Source organism: Seriola lalandi, unplaced genomic scaffold, assembly GCF_002814215.2.
Source record: "Seriola lalandi dorsalis isolate HSWRI2012SDOR001 ecotype SW California unplaced genomic scaffold, Sedor1 jcf7180002054955, whole genome shotgun sequence".
Lineage (NCBI taxonomy): Eukaryota > Metazoa > Chordata > Actinopteri > Carangiformes > Carangidae > Seriola > Seriola lalandi.
In genome coordinates, this window is record NW_019525506.1 from 833804 (window position 1) to 854072 (window position 20269).

Below are 20269 nucleotides of genomic sequence, written 5' to 3' on the forward strand. Positions count from 1 at the left end.
GTGTAATAGAGCGAAACAAAGAGAACACATCTATCTGTTTGTATTTATTCCATGTTGACTCTGAGCAACACTGTAATGATGCTTGTCATGTTCCACTGGGAAAATGAGCTTAGTCACACACACACACACACACACACACACACACACACACACACACACACACAATCACACAGAGTCAAAACCACATACAGAGATACAGAAACATATACTCGCAGACACAAAATAGATATGGGAAATTGGCTACTCCAACCAACACACATGTCCAAGCCAACAAACAAACACACATATGCAGTACATATCTTTGTTTGCATAAAGCTCAACAGTCCTGAGTTAAATCCAGTGGGCCTCAATCCACATGCAGGTAAATCTGCTCAGAACAGATGAGGTGAGATTTGAGACCTATTTCTGAGTTGAATTTGGGTCAATAGTGAGGATGCTATCTCTAGGATAGTAAGGTACAAGTTAACAAGCCCCTTTGTTTAGAGTTGTCATGAGGTTGTGTTGTTTTTGTAATTGTCTTTGGGCTGCTCCCGTGAGGCGTCGCCACAGTAGCTCACCATCCACATATTTGATTTGGCGTTGGTTTTATGCTGGATGCCCGTCCTGATGCATTTTGGGTTTGGGGGAGCCGGGGATCAAACCACCAACCCAGGGATCAGCGGCCAACCTGCTCTACCATCTGAGCCATTGCCCCCACCCCCCCGGTCTTTCATGTGACTGTGGTATCTTTCAAATATTCTAATGGTTTTTTTTTTTTGTTTGTAGAAGAAAATGAGACACACCCAGTGAACATTGGTGCAATCTATTACTTGTCTTGCTTTTGACCAAAGTGCGTACATAGACAAGCAGCTGCGATTCAACCCGAGTTGTTCACATACTGTATATGGCTGCAGACTTTCTGTGTTCCTGGAAGAAAAGTTTAAGGACTAGCTCCCTCCAGATTTTACACAAGGCAGCACTCAGAGGCTGCTGATACTGTGAATGTTGAGATCACATCAGAAAAAGCAAGAGCAGTGTCCTGATATACTGCTCCCACTGTTCATGGGCTTTATACTATCAAAGTCCAGAGGGAACGCAGGACACACAGGCGAGCCAAGCAAGTATATCAGAGGCTTACGTGTTGCTTTCAGGCCGTTTATTTCTATGTCTGCAGTTATAGTGTATTTCTTTTAATACTTCCAATGGGGAAAACCAAAGACAGAAACTGTATCAAACCTCGTTACAAAAAGTTCCAAACATAACAAATATCTGTGTATTTATTGAGAAATTGAGATGACCTTTAGTGTAATAATAATAATAATAATAAATAATAAAAGTTTATTCATATAGCACTCATGAAAATCAGAGATTACAAAGTCCCCCGCAAGGTTAAAACAACAAAGCAAGCAACACATTCAGACAAGATTATTATTATTCCACACAGCGCGCTCTATGTGCCACTTTGTGCACAAGGGTTTCACCTGCTATTTAGCCTTTCTTTCAAACTCATATTTTCAAACAAAATAAGGATTTTTAAATTTAGTATTATGTAGGAAAACCTGACTGGTAAGGATGTAGGGTTTCTGTTGCCATGGTCAGTTTCCTTATGAATCGGTTTTAACGTTTAAAGCATTAACATTCAAGCATCTCAAAATTACTCTAAACACAGATGGAAGCATCGCTTCTGAAACTATGCCTGCCTCCACGTGGTGCAGAGCTTTAGTGTGTGTGTGTGTGTGTGTGTGTGTGTGTGTGTGTGTGTGCGTGTACAAGCATGAGTGTGTGTGGTTTGTGTGTGCATGTGTTTAGCCCTGGGCTGATGAGGGAAGGCATGTGGTGGCCATTTAGAAGGATTAGAACTGTCAGAGACATCAAGCACGACTAATTATTCTGTTAGCACACTACACTGTAGGGACACAGTATGTGTGTGTGTGTGTGTGTGTGTTTGTGTGTGTGTGTGTGTGTGTGTTAGCAAAAGAGAGCTGCAGGCAGGGAGGAAAGATGGAGGGAGAGTAAAGCTAGAAAAAGATAAAAAGAGAGATGGAAGACAGATGGAACTGAATGGAGCCAGACAAAAGGGAGAAAGAGAGGGAGAAAGAGAGGAGAACTGAGAGCTACTGTTAATACCCAGAGAGAATACATTTTTCTGTATGAAAGATGGATTGATAGGAACATAGAGAAGGGCAGATTTGGAGGTGTATTAGTGAAAAGCCCTGTGGGGAAATAGTTATAAATAGTCTATTGGTGTAGAGCCAAGATTGAAAAAGAAAGACAACAGAGAGGGAGAAAAAATGAGAGAAGGATGATGTGAGGAAGGAAAGAAAGAAGGGATAGAAAGGAGAGGAGTGACCTACCTCATGCCTTCATGGATGACTGCATTTGTATCCAAACATCCCAACATGCACTGCTCTGCCACTCGGGGACAAAATCAGCCTGCAGCACCCAATCAGCCGTGGCCTTTTACCACCTCGCCGTGGGGCAGAGGGTGTGCAAGTGAGTAAGTGACTGTATTTGTGTTTGTGTGTGTTTGCATGTGTGTGAGTTCAAGCGTGAGTGCGCACACACATCTGTTTGTGTATGTGTGTGTGTGTGTGTGTGTGTTTATGGATATAGACCTCCTCACTACACTGCCTCTCTGATTTATCTTCAAACAGACAGCTCACCCATCTCCTCTCCTACACCTCCTTTTTTCCATCTATCCCTCCGTGCCCTCTCTGTCTCTCTTATGCTCACCACCAATCCATCCATCTTCCAAAATACCTTCCCTCTCTCAATCTAACCCTCCCTTCCTAAAATCCATCTCTCCTTCCACCCATTTTACTCCTCCATCCATCTCTCCCTGTTTCCATCCCTCCATCTGCATTTACTTCCCGCAGGGTAGACAATTTCCTGAATCCCACTGAAGTGGAAAGATTTCAGATTTAATACATCCCTTGCTCGTGATGTGCTCAGGCTTCAGAGGAAGGGCTCAGGGGTTCAAAGGAGGAGAAAGAAGGAAGGAGAAGGAGTAGAAGGTGTGAGGAAAGTTTTAAGAAGAATGGATGGATGGAAACATTACCCAAGGTAGCCTTATGTTGATCAAATAAATCAGTTAGTCTTCATCATAAAAGCCTTTTTCTCTTGCAATATAAATGTAAAACATACTGGTAAATAAGTTAACAGCGTACAGCCACGCTAGCAGCTCTCTGGCTGTATTTAGGCGCAGCCGTGCTTTGAGCTAAATGCAAGCATGTTGGTATATGCTAACATTTGCTAATTAGCACTAAACACACACTACAGCTGAGAACGGAGGGACCGTCATTAGCTTTGCAGGTATTTGGTCATAAACCACATCACTGCAGATAGAGGGCTTTTTTCACCTTTATTGCATAGTCCATAGTGAAGAGGCAGACAGGAAATAGGGGAAGAGAAAATTAGGTGTGACATGCAACACAGGTCCCAGACTGCAGCTCGACTGTGCATGGGGTAGTTATGTGGTATGTAGCATTCAGCTAACTGGGGCACTGGTCAAAGTGACTAGGGTTCATCCTTCAGGGACTGTTGTTCTCTTTATTTTCCAATCATCATCTGGTGAGTATGTTAACTTTATGCCCCTCTTTTAGTACAATATCATGGAGCCAACAACTTGTTGTTTTGCTTTGTTTTTCCACAAAGATCTTATTTTAAACCGAGTCAGCTGGAAACATTAAAAGGTCAGCCAGAGGCAGCATCTTTAACCAAGTCATGAAGCTTACGTGCCGTTGACAGTTGTCATTTCAGCCGGAAAAAATCAATGGTCACCAGCAGAAATTCTTTTGTCTACCTCTGTGTGAGACCAAGGTCCCTGCGTTTCAAACATTACTACCACTTTCATCATTGTAAACTGTGCATGTGCTTCATCATGTGTTTTTTCTTTTTGTTTTGTTCTTTACCTAAAGCATAGTCTGACAGCACGAGTGTCACATCACATCACTTACGCTCCTCTCTTGCTTGTCCAGTTGTATTTACATTTGTGAGTCTGTTGATGGATGTACAGGGCAAAGGCCCACACTCTCATTAACGCACACACAGAGCAGTCATGTGTCTTGCCTCTGAGGGATGGTTGTCAAGGTGATATATAATGGTCTGATCAACCTCACCGTCATCACTGCGAAGACCCTGAAGAAAATTAGCTTCAACCAATCACATTGTTTCGCTTGTTTGCATATTGTGTGTGCACATAGGTGTTATACTTTAAAACCTTAGATATGTGCTGTTGTAGGTAAGTCCTAATCAATTAGCTGCCAGCTGCTCCACAATCATAAAACTGCATTACCACAATAAACTGCTTGGAAAGTGTCTGAATAACCTGGCAACAGCTGATATTTACTCTAATTTCTGTCAGCTGTGTGAGGTATGAGATAAACTTCGCATTTAAAGTGTAATTCCCTGTTTTGTTTCATGTGATATCCAGATGGCCTGGGTGGTAATGAAAGCTATGGCTACTGCCAGACAAACATCTGCAGAATCACGGCCTCCACATCTAATGCAGAGTGAATGGCAGTCATGAGGACAACAGACACATTTCACTTCATGATCACTTCATGCTAAATACATTTTTGCAGCAACTCTGATGTCTACATTTTGTCCAAAATGTGAAACATGCCACGGCTGCTCCTATGACTGTCATTCATTAAGCATGCAAGGGGCTAAAATGAGTGAAATTCAATTTGTATGGCTCTTAACAGAAAGTGGTGCCATTCATTCTAGTTTTACATGGATCTAATACTACCTCAGGGTTAAAACATTAACTGGGTATGTGGATATAATGGAACAGCAGCACCAGAGCATTACTTTGAAGGAAAGACTGCAACAGTAAATCTCCGCAGTTTCAAATTGTATAACGATATGGGAGTTTCTAAAATGACTGAATACTAACATGAATAATCTTAGTATAGTATCACCTAGAAGTCAGCAGTATAAAAATCTGCCTCTTTTATGTTGAAGGTCATATGATTTAATTTTACTGGCATTAGAATCAGAGCTATCTGATGCAATGTTATCAATATATTGTCTACAGACTACTACAGGTAAGAAAGTGTCAACTGGGTGATTTGGATGAGGTTGAGTATGAGAGTGTTTTATGTTTAACAAAACTATATTTCATCTCGACCTTCAAGTTAAGGTTTTCCTGAATATGACAGATGAATGTAAATTACAATGCACGTTTACTTAATAAGCTATTTGACATAGCAAGCATCAAAGCATGTGAGCATTGTTACACGTTAGCATGTGTTTGCTGGCTATCTTTTTCTTTTCTTTTGCCTCTGTATGTAATGTAATCTTAAAACCCATGTGGGTATACTGAAGTCATTTAGTGCGCTTTGTCAGGGGATATTTCTCTTATGTAACAACTAAAAACCTGAATTTGATGAAGACAACACATTAATTTGCATATTTTTCTCACCAAATTAACCATGAAAATCATTAAAAAATGATTACACTCTGAATTTCTCCCCCAGCACTGCTCAGAAGATTTATAGACTAGCAGTTACTGCTCTCTGCTGGTCAGTATAGGGAATTATTAAACATGCATCCGAGTGAGAAAGTATTGTTGAGTATGTATGTACCTAGAGAAGGGGGATGTGTCCCACAATGTCCTCTATCAGTGTATTCATGCAATAACAGAGTGAGATAGCGAAAGAGTGTGAGCGAAAGAAACAGAGAAAGAAAGAAATATAAGAGAGGTAGTGATAAGAAAGGGGAACAAAGAGAAAGCGAGATAATAGACAATTAAAGTCAAATTATGGGAGCATGCCAAGCGGATTAGCTACCAAAGCAGATAATTAATCATCATTGTGCGGCTTGTCAGTGGGTAATATTCACATCTGTAATTGGGACAAATTGGTAACCAGTGGGGCATTTCAACTTCAGTGTGTGTGTGTATGAGCATGCTTTTGTATTCTCATTAATGCAGAGAGGGTAAAATGAAAATGCCATCGAGGATAAACAGTGTCTACTTTTCATTCCAGCTAAACATCACAGCAGCTGATTTCACTTCACTAATTAGCACCTCTTTAACCACAGAGAAGATAATCTGTGAAATGAGCAGCTGTGGTGTCGCAGCTAAAAATAAGACCGTCACGTTTTACTATATTAGAAATACTGTAAATGCAAACAGAAGTATTTCCCTCTGCTGAGGGTCACGTTTACAGCTTTTATACACTATAACAAAATTACTGTCTGTGCTATAACTGAGGCTCGTGGTAGCTGCAGGGTATTTGAACTATATCCTTCCGAACGGGGCAATAAAACAGTCATTGGGATCTGATAAGTATGATGCTGTATTTTATCAACTGTACTTTTTGACAGTTAGGAGCAACCGTATTAAACATTTCTGTCCATAATCATATTTCGTGTATCAATCCATAAACTAATGGACCCCTCATTGTGAACAAACTGTACTATTCCAAAGTTTGTAAAATTGGAAAAAACACAAGGTAAATGTTAGTATACAGTATCTGAGCTGTTTGAGTCTCTGTTATGGTTTGACAAAGTTGGAGGCATATTTTGGAAAATGTAACACACATTATCATCAGATCCTCTGCTCTACATCGGGATTTTATTTTGTAGCAGTTCATTTAAAAATGTATGTATGGTAGTTTTTGAGTTTCTGAGATTTTGATACCTTGTTTTAAGTCAATTAACGTCCTACTATTCACTGATTAAGGCAATTGTTTTTAGTTGTGTGCAATCATAACTCAAGAGTATGGAGAGTTTTACTCTTGCAAAACAGAACTGCAGCGCGTTTCACTACAACAAAAACACACCTCAGGCTAAATATATCATTTTAAAAATGATATATTAAGCGCTCGATTGGACAAAAAAATCTACATAATGTTGTACGAGGGCAGCACAGAACTGGTAGTTGTTGTCTGTTCCTCAAACTGTCCAGACAGACTCAGCTGTTAGACGAGCTGGCAGAGATCGGTGTGGACAGACTGGGAGCTGTTACATCTGCTGCTGAATGTAGGTACCAACAAGTGACAAACTGCTATCTTACTTGTTGTATCAACAACAAAGTTTCTATCTTGTGCTTTAGAGCAGTCTATATGTGCATGAAAAACGATTACCATACATAAAAAAAAAAAAATTCTGGTTTGAAGGTTTGCACCATCTGACCTTTTGCTCTCTCCTTTTCCAGTTCTCCGGGTCCTCGCAGATCACCCGGAGCTCTCTGCTCAGAGAACAGCCGGTCTGCGGGACAGAGTGTTCAAACACATGAAGCAGCGCTTCACGGCAGTGCTTCAGGACAGACACCCACACAGCGCTCACACGGGTTGGCTCATTGCTATTTTCTTTCCGTAAAACAGACCAGTCATTATACTTAAAATTTAGTCATCTTTTTTGTTACCAACACAGTCGTATTTCTGTGTTTTTAACTACTGAGAGGTTTCAGCTGAGTCAATTATTTGGTTTGTAAATCTGTTCTTGAGGGATAATCAAGAATATAACATTGTAAGATTAAAACACCATGTAAATGTAGTTGTCATTGGCTAGAAACAGTCTTCTTTTGAATGTTCACTGGAGGACAGGAGCAACCTTATGACGTCAAGTCAAGTCAATTTTTATAACGCCAATTCCCAACAGAAGTTTTCTCAAGGTGCTTTTCAAATAGAGCAGGTCTAGACTTTCTCTTTATAATATTATTTACAGAGACCCAACAATTCCCACCAAGAGCAAGCACCAGGCAACAGTGGCGAGGAAAAACCTCAAGCAGAACCGAACTCAGGGCGGGCGGCCATCTGCCTCGACAGGTTGGATGGTGACAGAGAGAGAGAGAGACAGAGAGAGAGAGAGCATGCAAGCAGGAGATAAAGAGAGAGAGAGAGCAAATTCACTCAATGCTCCTGCGTCAAGAATTAACCCAACCATGTAAAAACATAAATCTTTAATGAAAACAGTCATCCCAAACCTTGTTAACAATCCCAGCACCTAAGCAGGAGCAGATTACTACTACTAGATTACTAGTGAGTGTAGCACTATAATTTGAAGCACTGTTGCCTCAATGGGCCTTTTCACAGCATTTTGTCTTGTCAAGGTGGCAAAAGCACAGGTGTTTCTGTCACACTGCTGTCATTTTCCCATTGGCTGTCGACCTTCAAGAGGACGAACCTCATCATACGAGCACGTCAGAGACAGACGCCAGAGAATGAATGGAAACAAACCCAGGAAAGGTAGCATGCTCTCCAACAGCGAGAAAAAACTCCTTTGTTGAGACCATGATGGCCAATGAATTATAACCTTCAATACCAAATACCAAGAGAGGTCATTCAGTGTAGTAGTTCAAGTTACTTATTTCTAATGGTGCACATGCTGATGCCCACCTCCTGTATATATTGAACATTTGACATTAACTCTGAAGTAAATAATCAAGAAACATAGCTGAGGAAAAACTATTCATGTGCAGTAACGCTTGAATTCAAACCAGGTACCAGAACAGGACATGCCTGTGAAAATGATAAAGTTATTGTTTATAGCACACCATGACCACTGTGACACATTTTAGTGTCCTATGTACATGTACATCTTTGGCTTCGATGAAACACAACCAGGATTTGATAAATTACATAAAACGTCTTTAAGAATTACAGCAACATACTCACTGAACTTAAAGCATTCAGAAAAAAATAAGCCATTGAGACAAGAGCTGACTGATTTTAAGTATAGGCTATTTCCAGGTCCAGAGTTTCTTCAAAAATCTGCTTCTACAGCGGATGTTTAAGCTCAAGATAAACTGAAATTGTTTGAGGTAGACTCCTTGTGTTGAATCGTGCACTGATAATAAATCCTACTTACCTTTGACCATATCGTCTGTCAAACACTGAGTTTCTTCTTGTTTGTGAAGAGTTGACATCTACCTTCACCTTGAGAATGATAATTCCCTGCCTTAACAGAGAACAGAAGTTAGAAATTTGTTTTTTTGTCTGAAAACACACAAGACACAACTGTCATGCAAACATGGACGAAACAGACATCCAAATCAAATGAGCTTGAGTCATAAGCCACTGCTTACCTGAGCCGACCTCCCTCAATCTTTGCTTGGAGGAGCAAAATGGTGGTCAGGGGAGCTGGGGGTTGTCCCATTGCTTTTTTTTTTTTTTTTTTGGTAGCATGGGAAAGCTCTGGAAGACATTGAAGACTTAGTGTTTCCTTATATCTGAGTAGATCACAAATAAGATATGAGAATAGTGAAACAGAGAGCAACGTCCTAACCCCTTCCTGAACGAGTCTTCAGAAAACCAAAGACAGAGTCACGTTATTATTAATATTATTATTATTAAGTCATCTTTATGTATCTAATTATTATGACCTGTATGAACATTTTACAACCTCTATCGTGTTGCGCATGCGCAACGCGCCATTGGAGGAAACGCTGGGAAGTGAGTCGAGACTTTACATGAAATCTGAGATTTGACTCTGGTTTTATCCGCGCCTTATTTCTGAGGATGTAAAGCTTCCGGTTGCGGGCGGACAAGGACTGTTTTTTTTACACCAGTACTTTGTAAACAGCTGGACAGATTTCTCAGCATAACCCAGGAGGCACAGAGAATCTGCATGGCCCCACCGCTGGCACGGCAACTTGGGACAGAGGCAGGGCTCTCTCGCTAGCTGCCACACCAGCTAATTCCAGGTAGCGTAAAGTGCTAGCCATTTACGTTGCTTTGATTGGTCTGCAATTTTAAACTACAAAATCGGCCACTTAACGACCAGTGTTTTTCACAGTTGCATGAATTTGTTTTGCTGCTAGCTATCAAAGAAAGTGGTTCAGACATTCTTGCGCTGCGGAACTGGCCATAATAAATAAACAACCTGCTAATCACAGTAGCAATGCTACGTTAGCAAGTTTGCTATCAACAGTCATCGGTGCTAGCTGATGTTTTAGTAGCAGGTAGCTAACCAAACTGGGGTCAAGGCATTCTAATAACACCGGGTATTTCCGTTTGGCTCTTCAAAATAAAACCAAATCTGCCTGTTAACCTGTTAAACGGTTTGTCATTAACAAAATTGAATTCCTTTATATGTCGTGTTTTCTCCAGCTAACAGTTAAAAAGAGATAAGAAAAAATATTCACTTCACAATCATGCACGACAGAGTAAAGAAATCCATTGCTTGAATTTGAGAAGGTGAAATCATGAAATCCTTGGTGGGTTTTCGTTAAAAAAAAAAAAAGACTGAAATCAATTATCAAAACAGTTGCCATTTAATTTTTCTGTTTATTGGTAATTGAATTGTCGTTGCCTTAATTAACTGTATAGGTGGTTTGCCTAAACAAACTCTACTTACATTTTGAAGGGAATACGTGCTTACTTCCGGTTAGTTTTGCCTGTTTTGCAGTAACTTGATGCGCTTTTCTGAACTGACGGCAGCCAGAGTGGCGCCGCTAGCAAAGCGAGGGAGAGCCGACAACTTCAACTTTATTTTTTACTGTAGTATAACCACTTCCGTGTTTTTCTAAACTCTTCAGAAAATTTAAAAATTGCTGCTCCGTCATGTCATGAGGTCGTTGGTAAGCTATTGTTATCATTATACAGCGAAAAACCTGGTTAAAACGTTACAGGTTGTGGTTCATGCTGTCTGCCAGCCAGACTCAAAACAGTGGAGGAAGAAGTATTTCTTACTTCGGTAAAAGTACGAATACCACACTGTAAATATATTTCATTACAAGTAAAAGCCCTGCGTTCAAAAGCTTAATTATGTAATATTATGCAGGTATACTCAGGCTCATGTACTTTAAGTATCAAAGTTAAAAAGTACTCACTGCAGAAAAATGGCCCCTGTGAGGGTTATACCATTATATAGTACTTTGTTATTACTCGTGCTTTAATGTATAAGTAACATTTTACTGTTAAATTTGAAGAATGTGTGTGTTTTAAATATTGTGTATGGGGCTACAATTATTTGTCATTTGGATTAATCTCTTGATTATTTACTGGATGAATTGATTGATTGTTTCGTTTGTAATAATTTAGTAAGTTGCCCAGAGTCTAAAAATTACACCTTCACAATGATTTTTGTTTTTATCCAAATAGTAGTTAATAAAAAGCAGCAAATCCTTAGATCTGAGAAGGTGGAACCAAGATAGGTTGAGCATCTTCGCATGGTAATTTTCTGCCAGTAAACTAATCATTTCACCTCTGCTTGTATACAGTGTTGTGTAGATTTATTTATATTAAAACATCATATTGTATAATTGCTTCATTTGTTTTGCATGCAAATTCTTAATTTGTAAAGTAACTAGGAACTAACTTGTTAAATAAATGTTGTAAGAGTAGAAGCAGGAAGTGGCATAAAACTGAAATACTCAAGTAGAAGTAGTTGAGTAAATGTATGTAGTTACTTTCCTCCACTGTGGAAAGCTAATCTGTCATCTGGGTTTGTTCAACATTACAGCACAATAGTAATGTGACAGTAACTGACAGCCTCTATGACAACAAAGAAGTAGCATACAGCCTATTATTGAATGAGCTGCTTTGTCAGCTCTACACTCAGTTGTCACTTTATTGGATAAACCTATGTACAACTTATATTATCTCCTACAACAGCCCTGTAATAAATGCATAAATCCCTGCAATCTTTAATATAGGCTTTAATATTCAGTTAATAAATGTCTTAGTGGTGAACAGAATATCAGAAAGACCTCTCAGTATAACAGTTTCATCAAAAGCTTGCATGTTATCCTCTCCTTCCAGATCGCTCTGATGCTGAGAGGTTTGTGATCTCACTGAAGTACAGCTGAATTGATTTTTTAACGGCCCTGTGAAGATCATCTCTGCTTCAGATTCCTGATGATGTGAAACTGTCAACAACATACATATTCTCTCAGAAAGTGCAGCCAGAGAAAGAAATCAAGATGTCTATCACCAACACACCTACCAGCAACGATGCTTGCCTCAGCATTGTGCACAGCCTGATGTGTCACAGGCAGGGTGGTGAGAGCGAGACGTTCGCCAAGCGGGCGATCGAGAGCCTGGTGAAAAAGCTGAAGGAGAAAAAAGACGAGCTGGACTCCCTCATCACAGCTATCACCACCAATGGGGCCCATCCCAGCAAGTGTGTGACCATTCAGAGGACACTTGATGGACGGCTGCAGGTAGGACAATACACCTGTATGGATCATTCATTTAACACACACAGGTACATTAGTATTAGTTTTAATATTAGTTTTGAAAAGCTTAGGTAATTAATACATCTGTTACTGCTTGGAGATTATTTTTTTGTTGTCTTTCTTACCAACAGTAAACTGTACATCCAATAGTTTATCATTTAGGTTACATTTAAGTAAAAATATCAAGCACCATTTAGCCTCATTAGAAATCTTTTTGTTTCATGAATTAAAATAGAACCCATGAGTCAGTAATTCAACATACATCCAAGCCTGCAACTAATTATTGTTTTCCGTAGACAGCAATCTGCATAATTTATTGTCATAAAATCTCATAAAATAGTGACATGTGCCCATTATTATTCCCAAAAGCTCACAGAGACACTTTCATATAGATAGATTTATCCAACTAACAGTCCAAAACACAACGATATTCAGTTTACTATCATATACAGCATGGCAAAGCAAAGCATCAAATCCTCACATTTGAGGAACTACAACCAGGAAATGTTTGTCATTTTTGTTTGCAAAACAACAGAAACAATTATTAAAATACTTATCTTGCTTTATTTTATTTCAGCTTCAACAACACTCAACAAAATAACTTGATTAAGTTATGTGAAAGACCATTGTTGTTTTAAAAATATTATGACCGGTTTATATTTGTGTTGTTGGAATATGGTGTTCACCTCCATCGTGGAAAACAAGCTGTATCCTCTGTCTTCCAGTAATTGACTTAACACCACGTATGACCTCGGCTGTAAGGACAGTGAGTGAATTTACAAATGAATTAACTTTGTTTCCCTGTATCTGTTTCTCTGTGTTGTTGTTGTTGTTCCCAGGTGGCAGGACGTAAAGGGTTCCCTCATGTAATCTACGCCCGGCTGTGGCGGTGGCCTGACCTGCATAAGAATGAACTGAAGCACGTTAAATACTGCCAATTTGCCTTCGACCTCAAGTGTGACAGTGTGTGCGTCAACCCCTATCACTATGAGAGAGTGGTGTCTCCGGGCATAGGTGAGTTAACAGGGCAAGGTTTTTTATTTTTAAAATCTGTTAAAATGTACAAAACCCACTGAAACTAAACAGAACTATAAGAAACTCTAAAGTTATAGTGTCAGAGTTTCAGTTCTCTGTTTGTCATTGTGTGCTGAAGAGAACTGACACAAAAAGCTGCTTTGAAAGGAGGAAATTGATGTAAACCCCAGTTTTTAGCAAATTGTCGGCTACACAGTTTGTAGTTTTAAGGGCTGAAACGTGCAGTAGTTACTGGAAAGTTATACAGCTAATGTGACATGAGCTTGAATTTACAGTGGCTTTCCTTGAAGTTAAAGAGGTGTTCATTGTGCATCTGCTTGCTGAGTTGCTCTTCTTGTTAGATTTGTCCGACCCACCTCGGATGTGCTTTTAACAATGCAGATAAGAAGTTCGGATCGTCAGTAACCTGTTTCACACCTTTTATCCTTTTCCTTGACCCACAGACTTATCGGGACTGACCCTGACCAGTTCTGGACCCAGCTCAGCACTGATGGTTAAGGATGAGTACGATTTTGACGGACAGCAGAGTCTGCCTTCCATCGAGGGAGGGCACTCCATCCAGACCATCCAGCACCCCCCATCAGGCAGTCGCCCGGCCCCCTCTGAATCATTTGCCACCCCAAACCTGCTCCCACCTGCTGAGGCCTCCACCTCCGCCTCAACGTCGTCCTTCCCTGCCATTGCTACTGGATCAGGCAGTAAGATGAAAGACTTGTGTCATTTTAAATGTTTGATTTGATGAAGAAAATAACTGGAGATATGAAAAGTCTCATTTAAACTGTTGCAGTGATAAAGAGAATAGTTATAGATATGTGCGCTCGAAATCATTAATATCTAAGACATTTTCTGCTTCTGTGTTGTGAATTGTTGCTGTGAGTGTTTGTGAAGGCAAGAGCAGAATATTTTATGAGTTTTATACACTTAAATCATCCATATGTCAATCTCCGACCTCTTGTTCTTTTCCCCACAGGTGCCAGCTCCACCTGGTCCAGAAACAGCAGTTTCACCCCAAACATACCCCACCACACCAACGGTCATCTACAGCACCACCCTCCTATGCCACATCCGACACACTACTGTAAGTCCACAGCTGGAGGCTAATCCACATTTTTTAAAAAAATCACATACTTATTTGTCTGCAATGTGGATGATGGCTGCCATTACTCTGTTTCTCTCAGGGCCAGTGCATAATGAGCTCGCCTTTCAGCCTCCCATATCCAATCATCCTGGTGAGAACACATGACTTAATATGATTGCTTCTTATTCACCTTTATATTGACATGATGGCAAATTTTACAAGTTACTTTTATGTTATAACATGTAGTGTTGAAACAGCTTCTCAGTTAAGCTAAAATATTTGTTAGTTTTTAGTAGTGTAGTTTTCATGAGGAAATTACTTAAACAAATTGATTCAAAATATTGTTGTTGATTAATGTGGTTTCTTCATTTCATCATCAAATGAAGATATCAAACATCTAGACATCACACTTTCATAAATGTGAAATGCTGCTTGGTTTTTCTTCATTTCATGTGTGTAACTTGAAGACAAAATTCACAAAAGTTTAATACTACCTTGATGAAGAGCAAGGGGCAGCACTGCTGCTTGTTTCCTTTTATTATTTAAAACCACTGACATCCGTTTCTTCCCTCTGTTTAAGCTCCTGACTACTGGTGTTCCATCGCCTATTTTGAGATGGACGTTCAAGTCGGGGAGACATTTAAAGTGCCCTCTTCTTGCCCCATCGTGACCGTGGACGGCTACGTCGACCCCTCAGGAGGAGACAGGTTCTGTCTGGGCCAGCTCAGTAACGTACATCGCACTGAGGCTATCGAGAGAGCAAGGTAGGTGACGCAAATACCAATAAGTTTGCTCCTACTAGCAGCTTACTTTGTGCAGTAACACTTAGCACACAGAAGAATCGCACAACAACTCCTTTACACTCAGTTCCTTTTATTGCGGTGTTTTAGTTCCATTTATTACAATGTTCCATGGATATCACTCCCTCCCATATTGTTTATATCTCTGATTCCTTCAGCATCTTCTCAATAATTGACATGCACGCAATAAAGACAGGGAGGATGCAAACATTTAAGGCAACTGTTATCACTTAAATGTTTTCCCTGTTTCCCTTTATTCCTTACTTTTCTCCCAGGCTTCACATTGGTAAAGGGGTCCAGCTGGAGTGTAAAGGTGAGGGAGATGTGTGGGTGCGATGTCTCAGTGACCACGCAGTGTTTGTCCAGAGTTACTACCTGGACAGAGAGGCGGGCCGAGCCCCCGGAGACGCTGTTCACAAAATCTACCCCAGTGCTTACATCAAGGTAAGGATGTGGGTTTCACTTATAACATTCATTCTGTGCAGAACTCACTGGACTATAAAAAGAGGTGGCGGCTCAAGGCTGACAGTCCATATAATGTTTGTCCCATCTATTTATCCATTCTCCCCCTCCTTGACATCATACTTTTACTATAGTTGTTTGTTTAACACAAAAATGTTTCCCATCCTGCCAGAGTTTAACATCTTTTCCACTCATGTCTCTCATTAGGACTAATCATGTGCATACACCCTCACACCGCCCTGCTCTTGCTGAGTTCCTCCCTGATAGACAGCCTGTGGTGATATTTATATTTCTCCTGTGCAGGCGGCTAATTGCTGCTGAATGTATAGTATTTAAAGTCTCTTCTCTCCTGCTAGGTGTTTGATCTTCGTCAGTGCCACAGACAGATGCAACAGCAGGCTGCTACAGCTCAAGCAGCAGCCGCAGCCCAAGCAGCAGCTGTAGCTGGAAATATACCTGGACCTGGATCAGTAGGAGGGATCGCTCCAGCTATTAGTAAGATACAGTAACTGCAAATACAGATGCTTATTCACATAGAAAACAGCAAGAAGGAGAGGCAGCGTGGCAGGTTTGATGTAAATCTTCCTGTGAATGAGCAGTGACTGTGAGCTATGTACTTAGTGATGAAGAGAGCAGAGAACTGCTCGGACAGATGGTCAACCTAATTTGCATTCAAATAAGAAATTAAACAAAAATCTGCTCTGTTAAAACAAATCTGATATTCCAGCAGTTCAAGATTATAGTGATTATTATGGGATGATTAAGATTTGCTGGGTTCATTGATCCAAACATGTTACTTTCACACAGACTATGTTTTAATTAGAGTCTGTCCTGGGTGTACCAGCGCCTAATCACAATTTCCTAATACTCAATTTAACATATTCAGATTGCTTTGTCAGACCAACAGTCCAAAACCCAATAATGTTCAGTTCACTCTCATTAAAGTCTAAAAAAACCAGTCAATATTCACCTAAAAAATTATTTAAACTATTAATTAATTACCAAACAAATGTTGCCAATTAACTGTTAATCAATCATCTAATCAAATAATCTAATTGTTTCAATTCTAGTCAATAGGAATCACTTGAAATCACACTTGCTTTGGTACTTTACACAGCCAGTGTTGAGTTTTCAGGCGTACTGTATGCAGCATCACACTGACGTAGTTGTGGTTCCCTCTCCTCCCGTCCTCTCAGGTCTGTCAGCAGCCGCCGGTATCGGGGTAGATGACCTCCGGAGGCTGTGTATCCTCAGGATGAGTTTTGTGAAGGGCTGGGGGCCCGACTACCCCCGTCAGAGCATCAAGGAGACCCCATGCTGGATCGAGATCCACCTGCACAGAGCTCTACAGTTACTGGATGAGGTCCTGCACACTATGCCTATAGCAGACCCACAACCTCTGGACTGAGATTATTACAACTGCAACATACAGTGGCAATGGATAGTCTTCCTCAGTGAACTGTTTTGGGTGGAGAATGAATGTGACACTGAAGCTGTCGCACATGAAAAAATACTTTCAGGTGTGTTTGAGGCACCTTTGTGCACTGTGGCCCCTGCTTTTGCTTTTTTTAAGCAAGAGTAACACTAAACCCAGTAACGCCAAAGCCATATATTAAAGATATATTGGTCTATATTTTTGATCGATGGCTTTGATTTGTGATGGACAGTGAACTGTAGGACTAGAAAAAGATGTCACAAGTAACTTCAATTATATAGCACCACAACATGCACATAGATGACCTGCAGAGCCCATGAAACTGGAATGTACACTGATATTACTCAGCATCCCAGAGTCCACAGCCACCGACTACTGACAGGCATCACATTCACTGAACAAATAGATGAACATCTGAGTGTTGTTGCAGCTGCAGGATGAGTTGCTGTACACAGAGTCTCTCATATCAAGTGTCTGGGCTCCAGAGTACTGCTGGTTTTCTGTTGTCAGTCTTCTTTGCTCGACACTTCTGATGATGAGCAAGTTCAGTTGACTGTCAGGCTGAATAGAAAAGCAGCAGCACTCTGAACTGCAAGGACGACTGCTCGACGTCATGCTGATCACTCCCTCTCAGCAGCTAAACAGTGTTGGGGACCACCCAACTGGATTAGGTCATACCAGACATTGACAGAAAATGAAATGACACACACCATGCCTAAAGCCGACTCAGCCTCTGAACTGAAAGAGGTAAAGTCTAGGGACTTTTCTAGGTCAGGTATTGTCAAACTACGGGTTTGAACTTTAAAAGATAGTTGCAGGTCTGTGCCTGGTGGGTGTCCATTAACCAATCTTTTTTTTTTACCCCCTCCTTAGACAGGATGTGGAGCAAAGCACTCGTTCTTCTCTACAAATCATAGCTACACTAAAGCAGATTTTTTTTGGGGGGTGTTATAACATCATGACATACAAAGTTGGTGATACAATATAACTGTCTTTCCTGACTTACTGTGTTTTTATTATTACTCACTCAAAAAAAAACAAGTGATGACAAGATCCTCATTTAAGCGATCATTCGTCACTTTTCCAACGTCTGTTTCAGGTATGGTTACTGTTTTGGAAAAGGCCCTTTTTTATGCTGCCACAAAGGATGAATCTCAAACGCCCTCTGTGAGCTCCCTCTTGCCTTTCTCACTTTCCCGCTGAGAGGAGAAACAGCAGAGAAGGGGCAGACAGTTGGTCTGAGGTTCACTCACAGGGTTTATCAGTGTTTTGGCAAACCAAAAACATACTTTTTAGTCTAGTGTGATCATGAGAGCGAGAAGTCCAGTCAGCTGCTGGACTTTGCCCCATTTACGTTAATATGGAGGTTTCTTTAATTGAATGTTAATGGTTATTATTTTTCTTTGTATTCATTTCAGTTTTATTGGGTTTTATCTTCAAGCACACCCGACAGTCTCCACACACTAGTTGAGAATCGTTATACTTGACTTGCAGCCCACTTTTGTATTATTTGATCCAGGTCTCTTGTGTATAGTTTACTGACAAAGATGAGAGAATTTAAGACAGTTTCCCATCAATATCAATATATTTTCTTGGTTTTATTTTTGTTACCTTTATTAATTGTATTATATTTTTAGCACTTTACTTTTTCTCTTGATTTTAATTAAATAACCCTTATTTTTTTGAGGTGGTTGTCCTGGTTGATATGAATAATAAGGGAGTGAATAGGTTGGTGTATATTTTATGTAGGATTGTGAGCAGAGGCAACATTGTGATGCATTTGTTTTGAAAACGTCTGTAACACTAAGACACCTTTTTAAAAATCTGTTTTTTGCCCTTTCACTCTATAGACATTTACACACATCTGTAGGGATTCTTTTGGCTGTTCTGAGTTACCTTTTTCTTTTTTCATTTGCAGTTTATTCTCTTTTTAATCCATGTAAATAACTTTGTTTTTGAAATGCATGTCAATGTTTGCATGAATTTTATTGGCAAATAGACTTTTTTTATTCCTGCCCCCCCTATTTGAAATTGAGTACTTCACTTCCCCTGCATTACACAGGGAAACTGGACTATGAAGAGAGCAGAAAGTAGCACCTGCTGTATACTGGTGAGTTAGCTGTTAGCTGTTAGCTGTATACAGTGTTTTATGAGAACAGCATTAAACACACGCAGGGAAGCTACAAAGTCATAATTGATGTAAATGCTCCAATTTAATTATATAATCTCAACTTTTAAGCAGCCAAGCTCCTAAAAAATAAAAAAAAATTGTCTCCCAAGACAAATACAGAAACTCCTTCAGTTAATAGTGATCAGCCTCTTCAAAAGTAAAATGAGTACAAGCATGATATTTTCTCTTTTGCTGGTATTGGAAACAGGTGAAGGTAATGTGATTTGATTTCAGCATGAGTGCCCTCTTCTTCTCCTCCTCCCTACGCTGCATGTGATACCCTCTGTTACACTGTTTGCAAAGGCTTTTCTTATAGATTAGACTCATTGCTTTAGGAATATGAATTTCATTTATTCTCGTGTTGAGACTCACAAACATCTGTTCACGCCTTTTTTAATCAGTTTGTGCTTTTGTCCCCATACAGGTTTTTTTGGGGTTTTTTTTTTTCACAAAGCTGTTCTGGTGAAATAGATGAAACGTCAAAATTATAATTGGATTTTGTTCAAGGGGTCTTTTAGTCAAAGGAAATGATCCACTTTGGTGTCCAGTTGACTAAGCAAAACTAGGCAGAGGGTTGCTTTGTCTCCTCTCGGTCCCATCTTTGATTATTTCAATATAATTTGAAAGCACTGTCAAAAAGGTTTTGTCCTACATCAGGGATTAAGAATCAAACATTGGGATTATTCACATACTTATGCATTGGATTGATTGAAAGGCAGGAAACAGGATATTTTCTAATTATGTTACTGAAAGAACTGATGCTGAATTCTGTCTGGAGAAATAATCTGTTATGCTCTAAGGTGGACAGATGTTTTTATATTACGTGCAGTTATTATAGGAGCCTAAAGACACAGCTCGAATGAGTTGATGTTGACTACTATGACAGATTGCAGATATAAAATTTTACCTGTATTTCTTATGTGAGAGTCTATAATTAAACATGGCCTGATATTCTCTATGTGGTGTTAATTTTCTCAACAAGGTAACATGTTTGCAACGGTGAAATAAGTCACACAAATGTGTTTTCAGTTATTCTGATTGCTCCTCTGCTCTACAAGCAGGCCTGTTTCACAGCGGACATTCGTGTCGTAGCAGGAGAAGCACAGGTGTATTTAATAATAAAATGATGTCTGCGTTCCGCTTGGTGAAGGTCATGGTATTATCAGGTAGCTGCAGGTCTTCA

At 39.9% G+C, this 20269-nt stretch overlaps 1 protein-coding gene across 2 annotated transcripts; it reads left to right on the top strand.

Moving 5' to 3' along the window:
- The first annotated feature begins 9363 nt into the window (after nucleotides 1–9363).
- LOC111645724 (SMAD family member 4) lies at nucleotides 9364–20044 on the top strand. Of its 2 annotated transcripts, none has more exons than XM_023395028.2 (10): nucleotides 9364–9631; nucleotides 11691–12091; nucleotides 12946–13120; nucleotides 13585–13839; nucleotides 14112–14219; nucleotides 14320–14370; nucleotides 14800–14983; nucleotides 15295–15463; nucleotides 15838–15976; nucleotides 16678–20044. In XM_023395028.2, exons 2-10 carry the CDS (start codon nucleotides 11852–11854, stop codon nucleotides 16887–16889), a joined length of 1533 nt encoding a protein of 510 aa, XP_023250796.1. In that variant the 5' UTR covers nucleotides 9364–9631; nucleotides 11691–11851; the 3' UTR covers nucleotides 16890–20044. The 2 variants fall into 2 exon arrangements, with proteins under 2 accessions (XP_023250796.1, XP_023250797.1); XM_023395029.2 differs by lacking the exon at nucleotides 9364–9631 and adding an exon at nucleotides 10350–10507.
- Nucleotides 20045–20269: the final 225 nt, after the last annotated feature.

Excerpts from the sequence above, each read along its gene's own strand:
- LOC111645724 (XM_023395028.2), top strand. The coding sequence starts at position 11,852 with ATGTCTATCACCAACACACCTACCAGCAACGATGCTTGCCTCAGCATT. Across the intron at positions 12,092-12,945 it reads CACTTGATGGACGGCTGCAG|GTGGCAGGACGTAAAGGGTT; the intron begins GTAGGACAATAC and ends TGTTGTTCCCAG. Across the intron at positions 15,464-15,837 it reads ACCCCAGTGCTTACATCAAG|GTGTTTGATCTTCGTCAGTG; the intron begins GTAAGGATGTGG and ends CTCTCCTGCTAG.